Genomic DNA, 24,424 nt, shown 5'->3' on the forward strand with positions numbered 1-24,424 from the left:
TCTGTCATCCGGTTGATGGTCTGCATGCGAAAAAATTAGCAGCAGCAGCAGCAGCTAGTAAATGAGCGAAAGCGCGCGCGCGGCGGTGCACAAACTTCAGCACGAGCGCGAGCGCGAGTTTCACCACCGCCGAACGCGCAGAGGTTTTCTCCATGAACCTCACACACACACACACCCAGGATGGACTGCACTATTAAGGTCAGGACTGCTTTCTTACTCTCTTTACTACTTTATTAGCGACTTGCATGTTGTGTAGTGTGTGTGTAGTGTGTGTGGTGTGTGTGCGTGTGCGCGCACCCACTCTCTCTCTCTCTCTCTCTCTCTCTCTCTCTCTCTTTTCACCAAGGCGGTGTGATGCAGCTCTTTTCCTTCTCGTACAAAATTTCCTCTTCCTTCCCGTTCGTGGTTGAATGTCGCCTCTTTAATAACAACAAGAAACCGCTACAACTTTTACACTCTGAATAAAACACACACACACACACACACACACTCTCTCTCTCTCTCTCTCTCTCTCTCTCACACACTCACACACACACTCTCTCTCTCTCTCACACACACACACACACACACTCACACACACACCGCGGAATGGAGACCGGAGAGCGCCACAGACGGTAACTCGCTGCTTCTGAATGTTTATTTCTCTGTGTTTTTTTTTATATTTTATTTATTACTTTTTTTGTCGCTTTTTAAAATGTATTTTCTGTTCCACGGGTGTAAAGTCTGCGTGCTTGCGCGCTCCGTTTGTGTGTGTGTGTGTGTGTGTGCGTGTGTGTGGGTGTTGGGGTATGGGGGGGGGGGGTCTTTAATCGCGCGCGCCGGTGCTAAATCGGTACACTACCGCGACTACTAACGATAACGATAATCTTTACAATATCGGCGATGGAAGAAAGCGGAGGAGAAACGCGCGTGGCGCTCAGGAGCAGGTGGCGCTCATATCGCGCCTTAATTACACTGAGTATTTTACTACAAACTCATCATCATCATCATCATCAGACTTCTAATGTCATATCTGATCCGATATTGGTCTGTATCGCGGATAGAATAAGGGGGCACGCGCGATACAACGTGTTAATTGACACCACTTGAGACTTGAGTCACACACACACAAATTAATTGTGTATTTAAAAAATACAACAAATTCGAGCAGCCCATAAAACGCAGATTATTGATATATATTTTATAGATATAAAAAAGTAAAAGAAAAAGTTAAAAGTAAAAATGAAAAGTAAAATCAGGAAAAGATGAGTGCGCTCTGTGTGCACGCGGCCTGCAGATGATATGATGCAAACATTTACAGCTTGATGTCTCTGTAACGACACACACACACACACACACACACACACACACTCTCTCTCTCTCTCTCTCTCTCTCTCTCTCTCTCTCTCTCTTCTTTAGCGCGCGCATTTTCCGTGCACTTGTCGCTTTAGCTGCTGTTATTCCAGGTCTGGTTGCGTTCTCTCTCTCTCTCTCTCTCTCTCTCTCTCTCTCTCTCTCTCTCTCTCTCTCTCTCTTTCTCTCTATCTCTCTCTCTCTCTCTCTCTCTCTCTCTCTCTCTCTCTCTCTCTCTCTCTCTCTCTCTCTCTCTCTCTCTCTCTCTCTCACGCTCTCTCTCTCTCTCTCTCTCTCTCTCTCTCTCTCTCTCTCTCTCCTCTCTTTCTTTTCTTATTTTTCCCATTTTAAAAAAAGGAATGATCGGAAGCAGTCATGCAGGTGGCCTTATCTCAGCTCAACACACTTCCTGTCAAAGAGCTCACACTTTCCGCACACACTTCCGCTCCTGCACACCCCGAGAGAGAGAGAGAGAGAGAGAGAGAGAGAGAGATATAAACAGAATAAAAAACACGTTTTTGTACTCTTCATTGTTCACCATTTTGTTGCTGTGTTTTTTTATAGTGATAGAGTGCATGCAACTGCTTCACATACTCAAACACACTCTTACACACTGACACACACTCACACACCGACACACACTTACACACACACTCACACACTCATACTGCTGTTGATGAGAATGATTAAAACTTGTGAAAACCGCAAGGTTGCAGTTGTTTTTTGCAGCGCAGCTGCTTGTCTGTTTGCAAAATCAGCAGTGGCTCAACTTCTGCTTTCTGCTCTCTCTCTCTCTCTCTCTCTCTCTCTCTCTGTCTTTCAATACATTCATCCCAAAACCACTGACTTTGTTCTGTATTTTATATTAATCCACAAATGAACACGCCCTCGTTATAAAATCACGCCAGGAAACAGTGTGATTATATTCCTCTCTTCATCCTGCACCACTGCACATGGAACAGGGTTTAGTGCTGATGATGTTTATAAGATAAATGCTGGAGCTCTTTGGCTAGTTGAGATACTAATCTGAATAATGTCCTGTTCAGGTCTTTCATAAAGCATTAATTCTGCACTAAATCTGCACAAATGTGTTCATTCTGCATTAATTTTGCACTGATTCTTCTCGTTCTGCTGGAGGTTGAACTTGAGGAGGTGCTGGTCTGAGCTTGTTAAATGTCTCCAGCGGCTTTTTTTTAAAACCCAGAAACATTAAATAGAAAAATATATATTTTTCTATAATTATTGTATATTTTTTTCTATATATTCTGTTTGTTGTTTTAGTTAAAAGCCGGGTTTATTTAAAACTGGGAAACAAGAACAGGTTTCACACTGACAGCTCTGATAAATGCACTTAATTGCAGTGATTCTGCAAGAATGCACGAGCCTCAAATAAAATCTCAGAAGAAAATATATAAATTACGAGTCAAATTAAAAAAAACTTTTAACTGAAACGAAAGTTCAATTTTGTTTCAGGACAAATTTGCTAAAATAATAATAATAATAATAATAATAATAATAATAATAATAATAATAATAATAATAATAATCAGTTATATAAACTGGCTAAAATAAGACGCAAATATATTTTTTGTTCAAATTTATCGTTTCATATATTTTGTCATATTGCGTATTCATTCTAAAATATTTTTTTAATTTTATTATGTAAAATAATTTGAAGGTAACGCACGAACCCCGCGCGCTCTGAAAGTTGTGGTGTTTATTGGTTTTAATTATATTTAACGCGCGCAAAAAAACCCGAAACGAAACGAAAAAAATGCAATACAATAAAACTGTTCCACACTTTCTTAATTTTTTTTCGTGTATATTTTTTCAGGATTTGGCCTGATGTTTGTTCCTTTATTGTATTAAACCTCGCAGAGAACTCCAGGATTTGTCCAGTAAAAAAAAAAAAATGGTCAGCAAAATTTTTTCGATTCGAGTAGGGCGGAGTCAATTTAAATATAAAAAAATAAATATATGGTACGAAATTCGTTCGTATAAAATGTGTTTTCTAACTAAATAAAAACACACGGTTTTGGTTTTCAGACTGCAGCATTTTTGTGTTTGAAAAAAATTCAATAAATAAATTGTTAATTGGTGCAGATCTGTAGCATTTCTTAATGATTAGCATCGTTAGCGATTTATGATGAAATTAATGATACAAAGGAAGTGTGTGTGTGTGTGTGTGTGTGTGTGTGTGTGTGTGTGTGTGTGTGTGTGTGTGTGCATGATCTCTCCAGTCCTGGGTTTCGTAGAAATAAGTTTCATAAGTAGATGAGTAAAGATCTGCTGTAATTCATTTGAAATAAAAAAAACCTGCAGTGTGAAGGAACTCAAATCGTATTAATGATAGAAGCCACGCCCCCTTTCTCACCTTCACCCGTTACAACTGCTGCTGGTTTCGTTTTCATACAGGAGTTACTACTGATGATCCTACACAAAGTGTGTAGTGTATCAGGTTGTGTGTGTAGTGTATCAGGTTGTGTGTAGTGTATCAGGTTGTGTGTGTAGTGTATCAGGTTGTGTGGGTGTAGTGTATCAGGTTGTTTGTGTAGTGTATCATGTTGTGTGTGTGTAGTGTATCGGGGTGTGTGTGTGTAGTGTATCAGGTTGTGTTTTTAGTGTGTTAGGTTGTGTGTGTAGTGTATCGGGTTTTGTGTGTGTAGTGTGTCAGGTTGTGTGTTTAGTGTTTAAGGTTGTGTGTGTATTGTATCCGTTTTTGTATAGTGTATCTGGTTGTCTGTGTTTAGTGTACCAGGTTGTTGTAGTGTATCAGGTTGTTTGTATGTAGTGTACCAGGTTGTGTGTTTGTAGTGTGTAAGGTTGCATGTAGTGCATCAGGTTGTGTGTGTTTAGTGTATCAGGTTGGTTGTATGTAGTGTATCAGGTTATGTTTAGTGTATCAGGTTTTGTGTATTTAGTGTGTCAGGTTGGGTATAGTGTATCTGGTTTTGTGTGTAGTGTATCAGGTCGTTTGTTTAGTGTATCAGCTTGTGTGTGAATTGTACCCAATTGTGTGTAGTGTATCAGTGTGTGTGTGTGTGTGTGTGTGTGTGTGTATGTGTGTGTGTGTGTTTGTGTGTGTGTAGTGTATCAGATTGTGTGAGTGTTTAGTGTATCAGTTTGTGTGTTTAGTGTATCAGGTTGTGTGTGTGTGTGTATCAGTTTGTGTGTGTGTAGCAGGTTGTTTGTGTGTAGGAGGTTGTGTGTGTATGTGTATACCAGGTTGTGTGTGTATACCAGGTTGTGTGTTGAGTGTGTGTGTGTGTGTGTGTAGGTTGTGTGTGTGTGTGTGTGTAGCAGGTTGTTTGTTTGTGTGTGTGTGTATAGCAGGTTGTGTGTGTGTATGTGTGTAGCAGGTTGTGTGTTTAGTGTGTGTGTGTGTGTGTGTGTGTGTGTGTGTGTGTGTGTGTCAATCAAAGCTGCTCCCAGTGAACCAGTCAATCTTATCTTATCTTAGTGTAACACGTTGTGTGTGTGTAGTGTATCAGGTTGTGTGTGTGTGTAGTATCAGGTTGTGTGTGTGTAGTGTATCAGGTTGTGTGTGTGGTGTTTCAGGTTGAGTGTAGTGTATCAGGTTGTGTGTAGTGTATAAGGTTGTGGGTGTGGTGTATAAGGTTGAGTGTATTGTATCAGGTTGTGTGTGTGTAGTGTTTGGGTTGTGTGTGTTTAGTGTAGCAGGTTATGTGTGTAGTGTATCGGGTTGGGTGTAGTGTATCAGGTTGTGTATGTGTAGTGTATCAGATTGTTTGTGTGTGTTTAGTGTATCAGTTTGTGTGTGTTTATTGTATCAGGTTGTGTGTGTGTAGTGTATCAGATTGTGTGTGTGTTTAGTTTATCAGTTTGTGTGTGTGTATAGCAGGTTGTGTGTGTGTGTGTATAGCAGGTTGTGTGTTTGTGTGTGTGTGTGTGTGTGTGTGTGTATAGCAGGTTGTGTGTTTGTGTGTGTGTGTGTGTGTGTGTGTGTGTGTGTGTGTGTGTGTGTGTGTGTGTGTGTAGCAGGTTTTGTGTGTATGTGTGTATCAGGTTGTGTGTGTAGTGTATCAGGTGTGTGTGTGTGTATCAGGTTGTGTGTGTAGTGTATCAGGTTGTGTGTATGGTGTTTCAGGTTGAGTGTAGTTTATCCGGTTGTGTGTGTGTAGTGTTTCAGGTTGTGTGTGGTGTATAAGGTTGAGTGTAGTGTATCAGTTTGTGTGTGTGTGTGTGTGTGTGTGTGTGTGTGTGTGTGTGTGGTGTATCAGTTTGGGTGTGTAGTGTATCAGGTTGTGTGTGTTTAGTGTAGCAGGTTATGTGTGTAGTGTATCAGGTTGTGTGTGTTTAATGTAGCAGGTTATGTGTAGTGTATCAGGTTGTGTGTGTAGTGTATCAGGTTGTGTGTGTAGTGTATCAGGTTGTGTGTGTTTAGTGTAGCAGGTTATGTGTAGTGTATTGGGTTGGGTGTGTTTAGCATATCAGGTTGGGTGTATTGTATCAGGTTGTGTATGTAGTGTATCAGATTATTTGTGTGTGTTTAGTGTATCAGTTTGTGTGAGTTAATTGTATCAGGTTGTGTGTGTGTGTAGTGTATCAGATTGTGTGTGTGTTTAGTGTATCAGTTTGTGTGTGTATCAGGTTGTTTGTGTGTGTAGCAGGTTGTGTGTGTGTGTATAGCAGGTTGTGTGTTTGTGTGTGTGTGTGTGTGTGTGTAGCAGGTTTTGTGTGTATGTGTGTAGCAGGTTGTGTGTTCAGTGTGTGTGTGTAGCAGGTTGTATGTTTTCTGTTTGCTTCAGTTGTATGTTTGGTTTCGCAGCAACACTGATATGAAACTCATTGAACAGGAAGTTGGTTGTGGCATCAGTGGCTTATAGAGTATAGAGTTCATCACAGAGAGAGAGAGAGAGAGAGAGAGTGTGTGTGTGTGTGTGTGTGTGTGTGTGTGTTCATGTGTGTGTGTTCATGTGTGTGTGTGTGTGTGTGTGTGTGTGTGTGTGTGTGTGTGTGTTCGTGTGTGTGTGTGTGTGTGTGTGTGTTCATGTGTGTGTGTTCATGTGTGTGTGTGTTCATGTGTGTGTGTGTGTGTGTTGTGTGTGTGTGTGTCATGTGTGTGTGTGTGTGTGTGTGTGTGTGTTCATGTGTGTGTGTTCATGTGTGTGTGTGTGTGTGTGTGTGTGTGTGTGTGTGTGTGTGTGTGTGTGCGCACGTGTTTGTGCACGAGCACACGCGTGTGTGTGTGTGTGTGCGTGTAAAGGTTGGTCATTGTGGCATTTAGAATTAGGGTGTGGTTTACTGCATAGTCATGTGACCATTTCAACTTAAATTAATATACTTAATATGCATAGAGGCTAGAAACACACACACACACACACACACACACACACACACACATGAACACACACACACATGAACACACACACACACACACACACACACACACACACACACACACACACACACAATAAAAATCTGTTTAAGAAAGAAAGAGAGAAAAAAGAATGGAAGAAAAGCTAAATATTGATAGTAAAAGAGAATGGAAAGGTGTGTGTGTGGTGGTGTGGTGTGTGGGCATGTGTGTGTTTGACATGGTGTGTGACTGTGTGTGTGTGTGTGTGTGATGTTTCTCTGGTCAGTGTGTGTGTTTGTGTGTGTGTGTGTGAGTTTGTGTACACTGTATCGCCAAAATAATGTTCCTGACTGACAGCAGAGTGAGATGCATTTACAAGCCTGCACAGGTGTTCCTAATAAAGTGACAACCTGGAAAACTACATTCAACTAATATATGATACTAAGCATGAGGTGCTCCCTCTCTCTCTCTCTCTCTCTCTCTCTCTCTCTCTCTCTCTCTCTCTCTCTCTCTCTCTCTGTAACCTTTAACACCAGAATGTGTGTTTTTTGGTTTGTTTGTTTTTTGTGGACGTGCTTTCACTTCTCCACTGACCTGATTTCATGCTGCCTGCTCTACATGTTCGACCTAAAGCCTGTTGAGCTGCACACACACACACACACACACACACACACACACACACACACACACACACACACACAGTCAGTCAGTACACCTCAGCATTCTGGGTTGTTTAATAAAGGAAATGATTGCACAGACTGAGATGGAGATAACCAGATAGAGAGATAACCAGGACATGGAATAAAAAGATGATACGAGGTTTCATCTGTCCCAGAAGCTCCGGCATGGTTCTGGTAGAGCGTCGACGTATTTGTGTTTGTGTGTATGTGTGTTTAGATGAGGGTGTGAAATTTGCACTGACCACAAACTTAAACGTCTAAATAGCCTGTGAAGCTAGCAAGCTATTATTTTCCGACATGACACGTGGCAACAGTTTGTGGCGCATCTTTATATACATACTTTACACACTGCATGTCAGGCAGAAAGCCTCACTGAAGGTTCGACTCGCTCAGGGGAGCAGGCTTGCATTGCTCGTGAAGATTAGTGCAAATTATTACTGTGCAGTTTTGCAATTATTTACAATCCAGGATTCAGGATTTAGGCCACGCCCCCAGCAAATTATTACTGTGCAGTTTTGCAATTATTTACAATCCAGGATTCAGGATTTAGGCCACGCCCCCAGGTGTGACTGGAAATTCTTCAAAGTTTTTTGTCATGGTTTAATGGGATTGTAAAAAGTAGAGAATATCCCACACTGTGCTGGTGTGATGAAGCAGAGTTGTCGTTATCTCTGATTATACTGCTAATTATTTTGCGATTTCAGCACACAGAGTGTTTTATTCTTCTTATACAACAAACATTATTTTGATGTATGAAAGAAATACACAGTTTATTTTCTCCATAGTTACACTAAATTCCGTAAAACTCCTAAAGAATTACAGCCACACACGATTTTATTACTGTGAACAAGCCGTTACTATGAAAGCGATAATGTTGCAGATCGAGCGAATGATAATAATATAAACCTCACTGCTGTTCTAGAGAATTAATCAGCAACTTCTGACCAATGGGACACTCATTCTGTAAAACTTGTTCTCCTCAAGTCTCTGAGAGTTTCAGTGCAGCACAACAGGAAGTGATGTTTAGCACTGAATTGTCCTGTTGCACGTTATAAGTACCATAGAAACATGAAGCTCAGTGTGAGTTAGTGTAAACATCTCGCCTAACCTTATCCAGTGACAGTCCAGCTCATCACACTTCTTTTTCACTGGATTTAATTCACTCGAGTTCAGTTTTAGTTCAGCATGAACGAAACAGAACCGAATCTATTCCCCGTGTTGAACATTTAAAAAAGAGCTGAAAAGTTCTGCACAAACCAAATAGAAAATGTGCAAGATCATTTATATTTTATTTCTAATAAATTATTTACTCATTTATTGCCACATCAACTAAATCATTGTATTCAACCCTTCTCAATGTAGAATGGGAAATAATTTGGAGACGGCCTTATAACCCCCTCACCAGACTGATGAAACTGCAGACTAACACTGATTCAAATCTTTTGTAATTAATGTTTTGTATGTCATTATTTTTGCTTTTTGCTTCAGTGTATGAGATATATTACTGTACATCTTTATCGTTTTTGTCATCATAATATTTATTGTCACTAAGCAGCTTTTCTGAAACCTGATTTATAGATTTTCCTCTGCAGTGAAGAAGGAGGTTGTGTGACTGATGAATGAAACCTCGAGAGGAACCGGACTCTTTTGATGAGTGACACCGGATTATAGTAGGATTATATAGTAGTTTAGTGTCAGCTGTGAAATCTGATCATCGTTATTTGCTCGCTTTAGATATTTTTGATGAGAAGCTGCAACAAGCCTGAGATATTTACATGAACGTGGTTTCAAGAACAGAAGATTGCAGGTGTGATGGGTTTTCTTTGCAGAAAAATGAAGAGTTTCTTCCATTTAGCATCAAAACACCAGTGACCTTTAAAACTCTTTTACAAATCATATTTATATATTTATAATAGTTTAAAGGTTAAAGTTTACTTGAGAACTCTGACTGGTTCCAAAAGGAACAACATGTTGATTCTAGATTCATTGGTTCTAATTCTATTATACCATTTAAGTTTAAAATTCTATGCCTTAACAATATTCAACAGAGTTTCTTCTTTTTGTTTTATTAATACTAGAACTATGTGGAGATTCCCAAAGTAGGGTCTTGCGATTTTTCTTCTTCTTCTTCTTCTTTAGTTTTGCCTGCAGTTTTAATAGAAATATCTCCTGTGCATGAAAATAACAATAAATAACTAAATTATTGCACACATTTAAAATAATGAGATAAAGTAAGATAAATCTGTACTAAAGAGCTCTGTGGAACATTTGAACATTTTAGATTCATGTTCTACAGTATGGAATTTTTTTATACGATTCCTACATCGACCTGTTCTTAAAAACGCACCGTTCATTGAGGATTATTTAACCAACAACATAAATTTGTTTTTGATGTAATACTTAACAGTTATTAATCTGTGTTTCCATGACGACCATAAAAGTCATCATCATGCATCATGGTTACAGTATCGTTACATTCTCTTGGGTCCATTTAGTCCAATAATACACCCATCCGATATTCTAGTAAAATGGCGGCTCGTGTACACGTCATCACGTACAATCATTGATAAACAGTGCTGTAAGCTCCGCCCATCATCACCTCTTAACAATGTAACAAAAATGACCCAGATGGAACCCTGGTTACTGGACATGCACCAAACATCCACTAACAGTTTATCTGCGATCTTTCAGTCAGACGTCACTCTGATATTGGTATCATTTTTTATCATTTCGTACGTATATTCTGTTTTATTCAATTCCGAACACAATGAAGTGATCAAGGTCCCTCCAGTCACCCCCCCCCCCACCTCACCTCCCTACATCTGGGTGTAAATAGTTTTCCAGCTCCGAGCGACCCCTGTCTCTGTGTGTTTCCGTTACTCCCGGCCGGAGCCAAAAGGTTTCTCTACACATGGACTCTTAACTTCCTGTGAGCCGCCAAAACTCAGAGCGGTGACGTACGTGAGCGCCGAGGACAATGCATCACAACACACTGCCTCTCTAAACACACGCTGCATAACACAAACACACACACGTATCTGAATATATAACACGTCTGGGGTCGACACACACACACACACACACACACACACACACACACACACACACTTCAAAGAGCAACACTTACATACCAAAGTGGGTCTGACTTCCTGTCAAGTTTGTGTTCTTAGTAGAATGTCAGTCGTTTTAGCACACAGGCCAGTGTGTGTGTGTGTGTGTGTGTGTGTGTGTGTGTGTGTGTGTGTATGTTGCTGTGCATATAACATTAAGATTGTTTTATTTATAAATAAATAAATAAATAAATAAATAAAATGTAAATTTTACACTGACATCAGAATTTGTTCAGGATCTCTATTGATCTAAACTCTATACATGCTAACAGTATATACTGACTAGCGAACTAAGGTTAAGCTAACTACGTAGCACCTACAATAGCAAAACGCTTTTATCATCACTAAACACGTGTCACGTGTCGGTACTCAGGCTTTAGCTACACGTGCGCTAATTCAGTAAGCTAGCCATGGATTAGCCGGATGTAATACACTGTCTGCTATTTCTAGTTTTCTTGCCAGCTGTTAGCGTAGCAATGATTTGGAATAAATGAGTTCCCAGTAGACCATAAATAACAATTAATTATCCAAGGAACCTTTAAAGAACCCCTTAATGAAGTGCCGAATGTCGAACTTCTCACAGGATCCATGAATGAATGATGATTTTTACTGCACACACACTCGATTATGTACAAACCCTGTGGGAAGACAGTTTCTTCACAGGTTTTTTAAGGGTTTACAGGATAATTACATCTTCAGGAGAAGAAAACACTTCAATATGGAATCTAAGCATTCAGTCAGAGGAACATCTCAAGAACCTTTAACAGTTCTAAAGCTTTAGGAATGCTGTCCATGTTTTGATTTTTTTGAGTCTGTTTTATTGACCAAAAACCTAAACACAATATGTAACCCGTAACCTCTGGAGTGAAGGTCTGATCTCACCGTACAGGGGTTGGATTTAAACTCACAACCTTCTGTTTACTGTGAGTGAAACAGAAATATTTTCCTTTCAGAAGTATGTGACAGAAGTATTTCTTGTGGAATTGTGAATGAGACAGATCCTGGAGATTCTCATTTACAGTAAATTCAGGAGATATTTCGGACCCCACTGTGACTGTCAGAGTCGTAAAATTGTCCCCCAAAAAAATCAGGCCTCTCCCAGCATTGTTTATGCTCAGATGATGATGATGATGTGTTCTGCAGGATGAATCATCATGTTACTGTATTCTTCACAATAAACCCCAAAGTCACATCGGCTCAGAGCCTGCTTTGTGTTTTAACCGGCTATTGTGACGCAGGGAGGTTACGTGTCTCGGTACACTGATGAACGCTAATAAAATTTACTGGAAAAATTTTATTACTGGAATTAGGAAATGATACTGAGATGATACGTTTTCCCTCCGTGTACCAGGTCATTTCAGAAGCTTAATTTGAAACTGTATGTAAAAAAAAAAAAGTTCCTTGTTCATGTTCTGATTAAATATGCGGTTTTATACGCAGTATAATGTAAGTTCTGTAGCCATATCCTTATAGCCTGGTGCTACTATAAAACCTTGTAAGGAAATGAGACACGCCCACAAGCCTGCACATGCTAATTGTTTAAATAGGGCACAATTAGATATCTGATGTTACCTGTTCACTGAAATACTCACACCCGGTTTCAGCTTTATGAAAAAAAATATAGAGACGTCTGTAACGAGTGCATTTGTTCTGAAAATGTATATATGTGACATATATACACCTCCACCCACCCCCCCCTTTCACCTTACATGGCCCCTGTTTATCTCTCCGTCTGTGTCGCATGAAACTCTGTCTGTGGTGCTAATTCTGCATTTCCTGTCTGTGTGAAGCTATTTTAAGCTAATAAATGGACGCCGCCCGGGTTAACGTTCTCATGAATAAAAGTCTAATCTAAATAAGGAAAGACATCAGCAATGAGTGTGTTCATATGGTAAACTTATTATTGCTCCAGTAACACATGAAACACATGTGTGTGTGTGTGTGTGTGTGTGTGTGTGTGTGTTGTAGGAAGCTCTGGCGGTGGTGAGTCAGGATCAGTCCATATTTGAGCCGCCGTTTGGAAGCATGAAGTCCGAGATCACGTCTCCGGCGGCGCAGGCCGGATTCAGACAAGGGTCGGAGGAAAGCACCGAGTCCGAGTGGACGAACACGTCAGCGAACATTCCTACGAAGAAAAGCGAACACGTCAACGGAGCTAGGTAACAGAACAACACACAAATATATAAACACACACACACACACAAACACGCACACACACACACACACACACTCCGGTGTTGTGATTAAACTCTGCTAAAATGCTTGAGTCTGATTTTAAACGTTAATTTCCCGCAGCATGTTTTGTGATGTCACTAAGTAAGCCACACTGCATTGGACCAATCATGATCAGATATGCAAATTATTTCTCAAAACTTTCACCTTCAAACTCACTCACTCGTTTAATTTCCACTCACGGGGTTCATTTCATTCTAAAATCTTTCAGCTGATAATAAAACTAGCCAGATTATCAAATATTGCTAATGATTGGTAGCCTTTTTTTGTCAAGGAAACAGCGAGTTATACTTTGACAGGATTGTCTGAATTCGATTAAACTCCCGCTAAATAAAATGACCAAGAATTTTGAACACACCTCAAATCGAACCTGGTAGAGACGAGGCTCTGGATTGGCTGAGCAGGTTGAGCGTGAGGAAATGTGATTGGATGGTGATTATCTGCAGAGTGAAATGATCAGGTATTTTTTAAATCTGTTGTGATGATAATGGAGTGTGTGTGTGTGTGTGTGTTTCAGTCGTGAGTCTCCAGTGGAGGTCAGCGCTGCTAAAAGAAGTCGTCACATCAGCAGTAGTGATGGAGGGCAGCAGCCGTATCAGCCATCGTATCCAGAGCCGAGGACGAGTCCACAGAGCACCACAGAAGAGAAAAGAGTCATCGTACCTGCAGGTGGGACACGCCCTCTTTCAGCCTAACACCTGAGACATGCTCTCTTTCAGCCTTACATCTGAGACACGCCCTCTTTCAGCCTAAAAGCTAAAACACACCCACATTCAGCCTTACATCTGAGACACGCCCTCTTTCATAAGTGATACACACTCCCCATATCATCACTACAATTGAGACACAGCCCATATCACTCCCTTAACCCCTAAAATAAAGATGTTATAGCACTGAAAGTCGGGTTTATAACTCGAGTGCACGCTAAGCGCAGATCTTCATTACCGGAGAAAAAGGTCATGACCCAGATATCCAACGTTAGCCCACTAGTTTCTTTACACAGCTTACAGGCATGTTAAATATATTTATTAAATGGGTATAAGTTATAAATGTAAGCTAAGTAGCACTGTTCTCCTGCTAAAATAAACGCACAGTCAGTGTGTCTCAACGAAGCAGATTTCCCATCATGCACCGCCTGGGTGTGTCTCCTGTTATAGGTAGAACTTCAGTATTTGGTTTCGAAGGATACTGAAAAATAAAACGGGTTGTGGCTTCTTTCTTTTACACACACATCCACACGCACACACACACACACACACACACACACACACACACACACACACACACACACACACACCCTCTTTCTACCACAGGCTCTTGCATCAGGGAGGAAGTGAATTATTTTCTGTGAAAAGTTAAGGGCAGCTCGTGTGTGTCTCTGTGTGTGTGTGTGTGTGTGTGTGTGTGTGTGTGTGGTACATTTAAGGCTCTGTAGATGAACATGACTAAAGATCAGGAGCTTTAGTTTTTCTAATGTATCTTCTACACACACACACACACACACACACACACACACACACACACACACACACACTCTTACGGGTTTACCTGTTGCATGGGAACCAACTTTCTAGTCATCACTTGCAGGGACCATCCTTTCTAAAGGTTTTAGAGGTCTGAGAAGATGAGGGATACTAACCATCGTTTTTCTGAATATTCAAGACTTTAAAAATCTGAAATGATGAACTAAGGATTTAACAGTGTTTAAAGGGGACTTTCGGAAAATCAAGTGTGTGTGCCTAATCAGCAGCTTATTTGCAAATTATTTGCATATTACACACTTGTTTCCATATGATTTTAATGTACATGATTTGCAACAACAATATGTATGTTAATAATGACAAATTATAAGCATTTATAACGAGCATTTCCTCAGATTGCATTTGTTCAATTTGTACTTAAAAAGGGTTTAAAATACAACTAAGTATAAACAAATTACAGTAGACAAACACACACACACACACACACACAAACACACAGATAAAGAAATCTATTTATTCTCCACCTTTCAGACCCGGAGGTTTGGACTCAGGACCATGTACGTCAGTGGGTGGAGTGGGCAATAAAAGAGTACAGCCTGGTGGAGGTGGACGTGTCCCTCTTCCTCCAACTGGATGGAAAGATGCTCTGCAAAATGTCGAAAGAGGACATGATGCGTCTCACGACGCACTACAACGCCGACGTCCTGCTGTCACACCTCAACTACCTCCGCCAGAGTAATACACAAACACATACACACACATACATGACCTTTTAACTCCTTCTGTGCTCTGTTTTTATGTCCTAATGAAATATTTTATAGCTAAAACTAAAGAAAAACCTTTTTTAATATAAATATATGATTAAGACATTTCGGTGGTGAACAGTAAGGAAGTAAGTGTAATCATTACTGTACCTGAATCGATTTTTTGTGTATCTGTACTTTACAAATATCTGTACTGTCAAATATTTTAACTACATTTAGTGAAATCAGTCGTTATTTTTTATTTATGAGGATAAAAATGTAACTGGTGAAACACGCAGCGAGTCACCAATCAGGATCGAGCACTCGCTCTGGTTTCCACTTGTTTTGATTGTTGCGGCAGATTTAGGGGACATGGCAGCCGATCAGGGAGGCTTCTTACCTGGGGGTGGTTTTATGGGGGATCCACACAAAATAATATAAATCCTTTTTTTTACTGCTCATTTGCACGGCCGCGTAAATTATCGTATCATGTGATGGTGAATGAAGCTGGTCGGGACTCTGAGTGCGCACCCACCACCTGGAGATGTTCCCTCACTCATACACTTAAAGAGGAGACGTGGGAGGTGGAAAGGAGATCACTTCAGCCATTAGGGTTTCCTGTGGAAGAATTGACAAGACCTGGAGTCACGTCACGTCAATAAGGAGATCTGAATCTAAATTAAAATTATGGATCAAAAAAGTCTTAACCCTCAGGAGCCCAATTCAGACGAAAGAAATAAGGAGACAGATGATCCACTGTGGCGACCCCTAATGAGAGAAGCCAAAAGAAGAAGAAGAAGAAGAAGATGAAGAAAAAGATGAAGAAGAAGAAGAAGAAGAAGATAAGGATATAGATGTTGTATGTATCTTATGGCTAAGTGTTTCTTGGTTCTGAGACTATAATCAATTGTGCACAATGACGTGTATTTAATTGTGTAATAAATGTATTTAGGGTTAAATTTATATATAAAATGGAGCTCAGAAATGTATCCAGATTTGTGGACTGGTCTGAGAATATGTTCTTACTCCATTCATCCAGTGACAGAGTCTGAAGCAGAGACGAGGTTTTCAAAGTTGAAACTAATCAATGGGGGAGACGTTGGTCATGTCGTGGGTCACCCGTAACTTCTGAACTTTTTACCTACTGTATATCTGTGCAGCGCGCAGTCACATGTAAAACCAAACAGCACGTGGCATTAGTGATTGGCCTCTAGAGGCCGCTCTTGTAATGACAGTGGACCGGAAGTCGGAAAAATCGGTATGGATTTTTGCCAATAGCTGATAGTTCCAGCAATCAACTAATGGTGCCTCAGCCTGTATTAATAACTAGAGAACATTGTTTCAAAGCCAAACTTTATCAAATACAGATATGATATGAGTAAAAATGAGAATGAGTGTTGTTTGAAATGTCGGGGCCGTAGTTTGGGGACGAAAAAATTGTGAAAAAGTGAAAAAAATTGTTGTGGAAAAAAATTTTATTTTATATTTTTTGTGCTTGGCCTACAGGTAGTCCGACCTTCTCATACCCAACGACCCCCACCAACACACAGCCCCCACCGAGGCTACAGGTCAAAGCAGGTAAGACTAAAACCTTCAAATGAGTGTTCCGATTTCTGATTAATAAACCCTGTGTTGATTATGGCAGGAAACAGGGCCATATACGGAAGCTGGAGGGTAAACAGGGACAAACAGGAATGCAATGTGAGAATATTAGGAACATCCATAACTTACTTTAAATATTGTGATCAAAAGACAGTTGGGTTTAGGGAGCGGGTTTTTTCTGGGGTGAGGATACAGAGGAAAGAGCAGGAAAATTAATTAGCAAAACCCATTATTATGGTCCAACTTTAACCGAATCAGAGTCAATCTCTGAGTCAGAGACACAAAATTAAAGAGACATGGTAACCTTAAAAAGTACTAAGATCAATGATCGGGAACTAATATAAACTTAGGAACAGGAACTGACAGTAGGTGACCCCCAGACTAAAATAAACACTTGAAATAAACTAGGAATAGTTTATAGTCTATTGGGTTCTAAAGTAAAACAAACAAACAAAAAACTTGTACTCAATAGATACATGGGACTGAGACAGTGGCAGGTCAAGAAACTGCATTCTGATCAATCAGGGCATTTGTCTTGATAAGGCTCACAGAACTTGCACTCCAAGGATGTCAGGAATGTGCATAGTGGGGGATCATGGACCAGTTGTGGACCAACTTGCATGTGAATGGCACAAGAAACCTGGGATCTGGGAGCTTGTATTCTGGTTATTGTCTGGTGGAAGGTAAGGAAATGTGTCTGGTGGAGGGTAAGGGAACTTGTCTGGTGGAGGGTAAGGGAACGTGTCTGGTGGAGGTTAAGGGAACCTGTCTGGTGGAGGGTAAGGGAACGTGTCTGGTGGAGGTTAAAGGAACGTGTCTGGTGGAGGGTGAGGGAACTTGTCTGGTGGAGGGTAAGGAAATGTGTCTGGTGGTGGGTAAGGGAACTCGTCTGGTGGAGGGTAAGGGAACTTGTCTGGTGAAGGGTAAGGAAATGGTTACGGTGGATCGTAAGGGAATATGTCTGGTCGAGGGTAAGGAAATGGTTCTGGTGGAGGGTAAGGGAATGTGTCTGGTGGAGGGTAAGGGATCGTGTCTGGTGGTGGGTAAGGAAACTTGTCTGGTGGAGGGTAAGGAAATGGTTCTGGTGGAGGGTAAGGGAACTTGTCTGGTGGAGGGTAAGAAAATGGTTCTGGTGGAGGGGAAGGGAATGTGTCTGGTGGAGGGTAAGGAAATGGTTCTGGTGGAGGGTAAGGAATGTGTCTGGTGGAGGGTAAGGAAATGGTTCTGGTGGAGGGTAAGGGAATGTGTCTGGTGGAAGGTAAGGGATCGTGTCTGGTGGTGGGTAAGGGAACTTGTCTGATGGATGGTAAGAGAACTTGTTTGGTGGATGGTCAGGAACTTGTCTGGTGGTGGGTAAGGAAACTTGTCTGGTGGAGGGTAAGGAAATGGTTCTGGTGGAGGGTAAGGAACTTGTCTGGTGGAGGGTAAGAAAATGGTTCTGGTGGAGGGAAGGAATGTGTCTGGTGGAGGGTAAGGAAATGGTTTTGGTGGAGGGTAAGGGAATGTGTCTGGTGGAGGGTAAGGAAATGGTTCTGGTGGAGGTAAGGAATGTGTCTGGTGGAAGGTAAGGGATCGTGTCTGGTGGTGGGTAAGGAACTTGTCTGATGGATGGTAAGAGAACTTGTTTGGTGGATGGTCAGGAACTTGTCTGGTGGTGGGTAAGGAAACTTGTCTGGTGGAGGGTAAGGAAATGGTTCTGGTGGAGGGTAAGGAACTTGTCTGGTGGAGGGTAAGAAAATGGTTCTGGTGGAGGGAAGGGAATGTGTCTGGTGGAGGGTAAGGAAATGGTTTTGGTGGAGGGTAAGGGAATGTGTCTGGTGGAGGGTAAGGAAATGGTTCTGGTGGAGGGTAAGGGAATGTGTCTGGTGGAAGGTAAGGGATCGTGTCTGGTGGTGGGTAAGGGAACTTGTCTGATGGATGGTAAGAGAACTTGTTTGGTGGATGGTCAGGGAACTTGTCTGGTGGTGGGTAAGGGAACTTGTCTGGTGGATGGTAAGGGAACATGTCTGGGGGATGGTCAGGGAAATGGAGACAACTGGACACAGAACACCTCAACTGCATTTAATCTTTTTCATAGGTGGTGGTGGGGTCTGATTACCCTGACGTACTGTTTTATATAGCAGCTCTCTATATCATGAACTGTTTTCACTCTTCACTAGTACTTGACTTAACCCATTAGGTGGCACTGATCTGGGACCAAGAAACAGTCATATTTGTGACTTACAGACAGCAGCATTTTATTAACATAACTTTAGCAACTGAAGGTATAGTACTGTTAAACTGCTTCCCCAGGAACCAACCAGAACTTATTATATTTAGCTGAGAACTTTGAAACATGTCATCAGGTCAAAACCCACTGGTTCTCTAAAAGAGTGGGAAAAGAACATAAGAACCCAAAGAGAACTTGCTATATTTAGTAGAGCACATCTGGAACATCGAGACAAAACCATGCTCTAAAGCCGTTAGCATATAAATAGAAAATCCTTTAATTGTAAAAAAAAACTTGCTCAGAAAGAATCTTGTGCAGTTAAAGGGGGTTTCAGGTTCTTCAGCAACCCAAACAATAAGTGGCTGCTCAGTCGTCTTTGACTTTTCTTGCAGTTTCAGACAGGAAGCAGCTGCACTGCAACAGGAAGCTGGGTGCCCCATTAGGACACAATTGACTATTTTGTTATACATGCATTAGCCTGCAACAAAAGGACACTCCTCCTGAGGGACTGTGGGTCATCTTCTGCTCTCCTTGGGTCACTTTGTTCATGCTACCGTTGTTTCTCTGGGGTCTTTAATGTAGCGCTTCCTTCCTCCCTCCTTTCCTGCAGAATCTCCCTCCATCAACTCCTCCTTACTCCTTTATTTAAATACAAAGAATGCAGAAAAAATATTATGAACACTTTAAATATTTGGCACAAGAAAATCTCAGAGTTTTATTGTGAGCTCTGTGTGTGGGGTGTTGTTTTCATCATGGAAGTAAAAAGTGTGAACACTTACAGAATAAAGCTTCGTTACACTTCTGTAAACCAGTCGAGCTCACGATACCGTGAGGGGCTGCACTTCCTGTCTGTGGAGTACGAGGATTACAAAGGCTAGAATTATCAGGAATATAATTATTATTGATGGTAAAACAGTCCAAATTACAAAATTCAGAAATAATACATTTGAAATCCTAATAGCAGCAATTGTGTTTCATTTTAGAACTTTTTGTGTTGTTTTTTTGCAGAAAATAATTTTGAGGAGATCAGCAGGAGAAACAGTTGGCCATCAGGAACCATGACGGTTCCTAAAGGTAGTGATACACACCTGCTCAATAAGTGATACACACCTGATCAATAACTGATACACACCTGATCAATAACTAATACACACCTGATCAATACCTGAAACATGTCTGATGCACACCCAATGAATGCCTGATCAATAGCTGATTAATCACTTAATACCTGATACACACCTAATCAATACCTGATTTACATCTGATACACATACAATCAATGCCTGATTATTTTTTGATCTTCTTTTGGCTGCTCTCATTAGGGGGCGCCACAGTGGATCATCTGTCACCCCATGTCTCTCCTCTGCACATGTCCAAACCATCTCAATCACACCTCCCTCACACCCGATCTAAACCTGATCAATACCCTATACACACCTGATCAGAAGATCAATACAGTAGCTGCTCTTTATTTTGTACTTTATATTTTGTTTGATGTTTATTATTATTTAAATATTTTGCAGGTTCTCCGGTGGAGCAGCAGATCAACAGCAGGATTTCAGAACCTTCATCCAGAATCACTCAAGGTATGAACTTAGGCATGAAAGAAATGATGTGTCGTTGTTGTTGTTGTTGTTGTTGTTGTTGTTGTTGTTATATATTTATAACTGGTCTGATTATTAACCAGTGGTTTTTATGTTTAGATCCATACCAGGCGTTAGGGCAGATCAGCAGCCGTCTCGCTAATCCAGGTAAAAGAAATGTTTTTAATCAGACACTTTCTAAACACACCTGCTGAGAGTTCTTTTATTTCTAATTTACTGCATGTGTGCTATTAATAATAACTACACTACACTTCACTAAACTACACTACACTGCACTACAATAAACTGCACTACACTAAACTACACTAAACTACACTGCACTACACTAAACTACACTGCACTGCACTACACTACACTAAACTACACTACACTAAACTACACTGCACTACACTAAACTACACTGCACTGCACTACACTAAACTAAACTACACTACACTAAACTACACTGCACTACACTATCTACACTGCACTACACTAAACTACACTGCACTGCACTACTCTACTCTACTCTACACTGCACTGCACCACTCTACACTACACTACTCTACTCCACTCTACACTGCACTGCACTACACCACACTGCACTGCACTTCTCTACACTACTCTACACAGCACTACTCTACACTACACTGCACTACACTACACTGCACTACACTTCACTAAACTACACTACACTAAAATACTACACTAAACTACACTGCACTACACTAAACTACACTGCAATACACTACTCTACACTGCACTACATTGCACTGCACTACACTATACTACTCTGCACTGCACTACATTACACTGCACTACTCTGCACTGCACTACTCTACACTACACTGCACTACTCTACACCGCACTGCACTACACTACTCCACACTACACTAAACTACACTAAACTACTCTACACTACACTACTCTACACCACACTGCACTACACTACTCTACTCTAAACTACACTACACTACACTACACTAAACTATTCTACACTGCACTACACTACTCTACACTGCACTGCACTACACTACTCCACACTACACTAAACTACTCTACACTACACTACACTACTCTACACGGCACTACACTACTCTACACTGCACTGCACTGCACTACACTACTCTACACCACACTGCACTGCACTACACTACTCTACACTACACTAAACTACTCTACTCTACACTACACTACACTACTCTACACGGCACTACACTGCACTACACTACACGGCACTGCACTGCACTACACTTCAATACACTGCACTACTCTACACTGCAATGCACTGCACTGCACTGTACTACTCTACACGACACTGCACTACACTGCACTGCACTACACTACACTACACACTGCACTACTCTACACTGCACTACACTACTCTAAACTACACTACACTACTAAGTGTAAATCACATAAACCCTGCGCACTGTGCAGTGCTCTCATATATTATACTCCATACTATACAGTAGTATACAGTACTGTAGCGTATATATATATATATATACACCATACCACACACTACTCCACTGTACTAAACCATTCTGTCTTATTCTACACTGTATATATGATATTATTGTTCTATTTTATGCTGTTTTTTGATGCATGGGTTTTCAAGCGAGGGTCCGCAGCAGTGCTGCAGGGGGTCCGCTAATTAATGTGGAATAAAAATAATGATTTTGATAAGTCTGTAATGATAATTGGATTTTAACTGCAAAATATGTTTGTTAAAATCTTGTTGAAACATTAAGAATATTTGGGAATATACAGACAATGATGCACAACAACAACACCACTATTCTAATCGTCAATATGATTGGATTCTAGATTGTATGATTTTTGGCTGTGTTTGACATATTTTGTATCAGGGGTCCTGCCCCATGTCTCTATCACCTTTATTATGGTATTGTGGTGTGATTGTTGATGTTGCCCTCGACTCTGCAGGTTCAGGTCAGATCCAGCTGTGGCAGTTTTTGCTGGAGCTCCTGTCAGACAGCAACAACTCCAACATCATCACCTGGGAGGGAACGAACGGCGAGTTTAAGATGACCGATCCGGACGAAGTGGCCAAGCGCTGGGGCGAACGCAAGAGCAAACCCAACATGAACTACGACAAGCTGAGCCGCGCCCTGCGCTACTACTACGACAAGAACATCATGACCAAAGTGCACGGCAAGCGATACGCCTACAAATTCGACTTCCAGGGCATCTCTCACGCGCATCAGAACCACCCGAACGAGGCCAACGTCCTCAAGTTCCAAAACGAAGTGCCCTACGTTCAGAGCTACCACAGCCACCAGCCCAAAGTGAACTTCATGGGCTCACACTCCGGCCCCATGCCCGTGTCCTCGACCAGCTTTTTCCCTCCAAACTCCAACTACTGGAGCTCACCGACCAGCGTGGTGTATCCCAGTTCCCAGATGCCTCGACACCCGGCCACACACTCGCATTTAAACTCTTATTATTAAAACCATGGCCACTAGAAAGTCAGTGTCAAGGGATCTTCACTAGTTTATGTCATAAACAAGATCATCCAGCATCAAGAAAACCTGAGATCTGGACAGAAAGATTCTGCATTTCAAGTCTTATTTAAAAAAAAAAGGTTAAAACTAAAAAAGTATAATTTTTAAACTAACTGATCAGCAAAGTTCGCTGCTTAAAGCAGATCTTTAAGGGTTAAAGTCTCGATTTTAGGAACTAATTAAAGCATTTCTAACATTTTTAATGGATTTATAAAGTACAGGAAATCGATGGTGAAAGTGTTTTAGATGCGCTTCACACGTGACCTTGTTTCATTTTTATTATTTATATAATATGACATCAATCACATGTGAATTTACTGCATCACTGATTGTTATGTCTCAGATCACTGGAAAGGGAGGAAATAAAGCAAACAGAAGTTTATAGCCGAACACTTTTTCCTGAACACAAACGGCTCATGTTTGATTTCAGATTTTATTGCATTTATTCGTTCGTCTGAGGCTTTTTATTCTTTTGTATTCATGATGCAGTATCTGAAGTGTATGTGGATCTCAAGGATTCAAACTCACAACCTTCTGGTTAGTGGAGAAGAACCAGAAACCCAAAGGACTCCAGAATATAAAGAAAATGGACGTCTTTATTGTAAAAGGATTTTCTTAATGATATAAACCAAACTTTTACTAAGGTTATATTACCTGTAGCAGTTAAACTTTCACACATGCACTCACACACACACACACACACACACACACACACACACACACACACACACACACACCTATACACATCCCACACACACGTCTATACACCCCCCACACACACACACCTACACACACACACACACACACACACACACACGCACGAGTGTAAATAGTATTTTGCATATGATGTATAAAAGGGCTAAATTTTCCCTCTCGGTTCACAAACTCACGTTCACCTGAAACCTGGTGTTTTTTTCTGTATTTGTTTTTCGTGCTTTTGTACAGAACTTACAACGTGTCGAGCATCACACGTTTATATGTAACAACTTTTTTTAAACCAATAAAATAAACATGTATCTCACATTTAATTCATTTTTGCACTCAATGACGCTTTATTGTCCTTTTATTATCAATACACACTTAAATGTACCCGTACAACTTCTAAAAAAAGCCGTAATCAAGAAAAGAGAGACAGTTACAGTTCTTTTCCTCATGTGTTTATTTATAATATAATATAATATAATATAATATAATATAATATAATATAATATAATACATATTATTAATAGCTGCTGCGATTTTATTTTTGAACACTAGGTGGAGCTACTTCAATCATATACACAATATATATAAACACACTACACTGCCAGAAGTATTGAGTCACACATCCAGATCACTGAATTCAGGTGTTCTAATCACTTCCATGGCAGGAGAACGCTACCTGTCTGGCTGCATTGTGTAAAGTTTAGTGGAGGGGATGTGGGGATGTTTATCAGAAGACTCCCCAGGAACAGTTTGGGGACGACTCAACACGACTGCACACCAGTGCACAAAGCAAGGTCCATAAAGACATGGAGGAGTGAGTTTGGTGTGGAAAAGTTTCGAGACTGTGATCCAGACCTTCTCGTCCAACATCAGTGTCTGACCTCACAAATGTGCTTCTGGAA

At 40.8% G+C, this 24,424-nt stretch overlaps 1 protein-coding gene across 1 annotated transcript; it reads left to right on the top strand.

The window, feature by feature from the left end:
• On the top strand, window positions 1–23,849 carry fli1rs (Fli-1 proto-oncogene, ETS transcription factor-related sequence). The gene is made up of 9 exons (XM_046877553.1): window positions 1–198; window positions 12,411–12,601; window positions 13,192–13,343; window positions 14,687–14,890; window positions 16,405–16,476; window positions 19,718–19,783; window positions 20,233–20,295; window positions 20,413–20,460; window positions 22,240–23,849. The coding sequence occupies exons 1-9, from the start codon at window positions 181–183 to the stop codon at window positions 22,761–22,763; spliced, it is 1,338 nt and encodes a 445-aa protein (XP_046733509.1). The 5' UTR covers window positions 1–180; the 3' UTR covers window positions 22,764–23,849.
• Window positions 23,850–24,424: the final 575 nt, after the last annotated feature.

The sequence above is a fragment of the Silurus meridionalis genome, chromosome 21 (genome assembly GCF_014805685.1).
Source record: "Silurus meridionalis isolate SWU-2019-XX chromosome 21, ASM1480568v1, whole genome shotgun sequence".
Classification (NCBI taxonomy): domain Eukaryota; kingdom Metazoa; phylum Chordata; class Actinopteri; order Siluriformes; family Siluridae; genus Silurus; species Silurus meridionalis.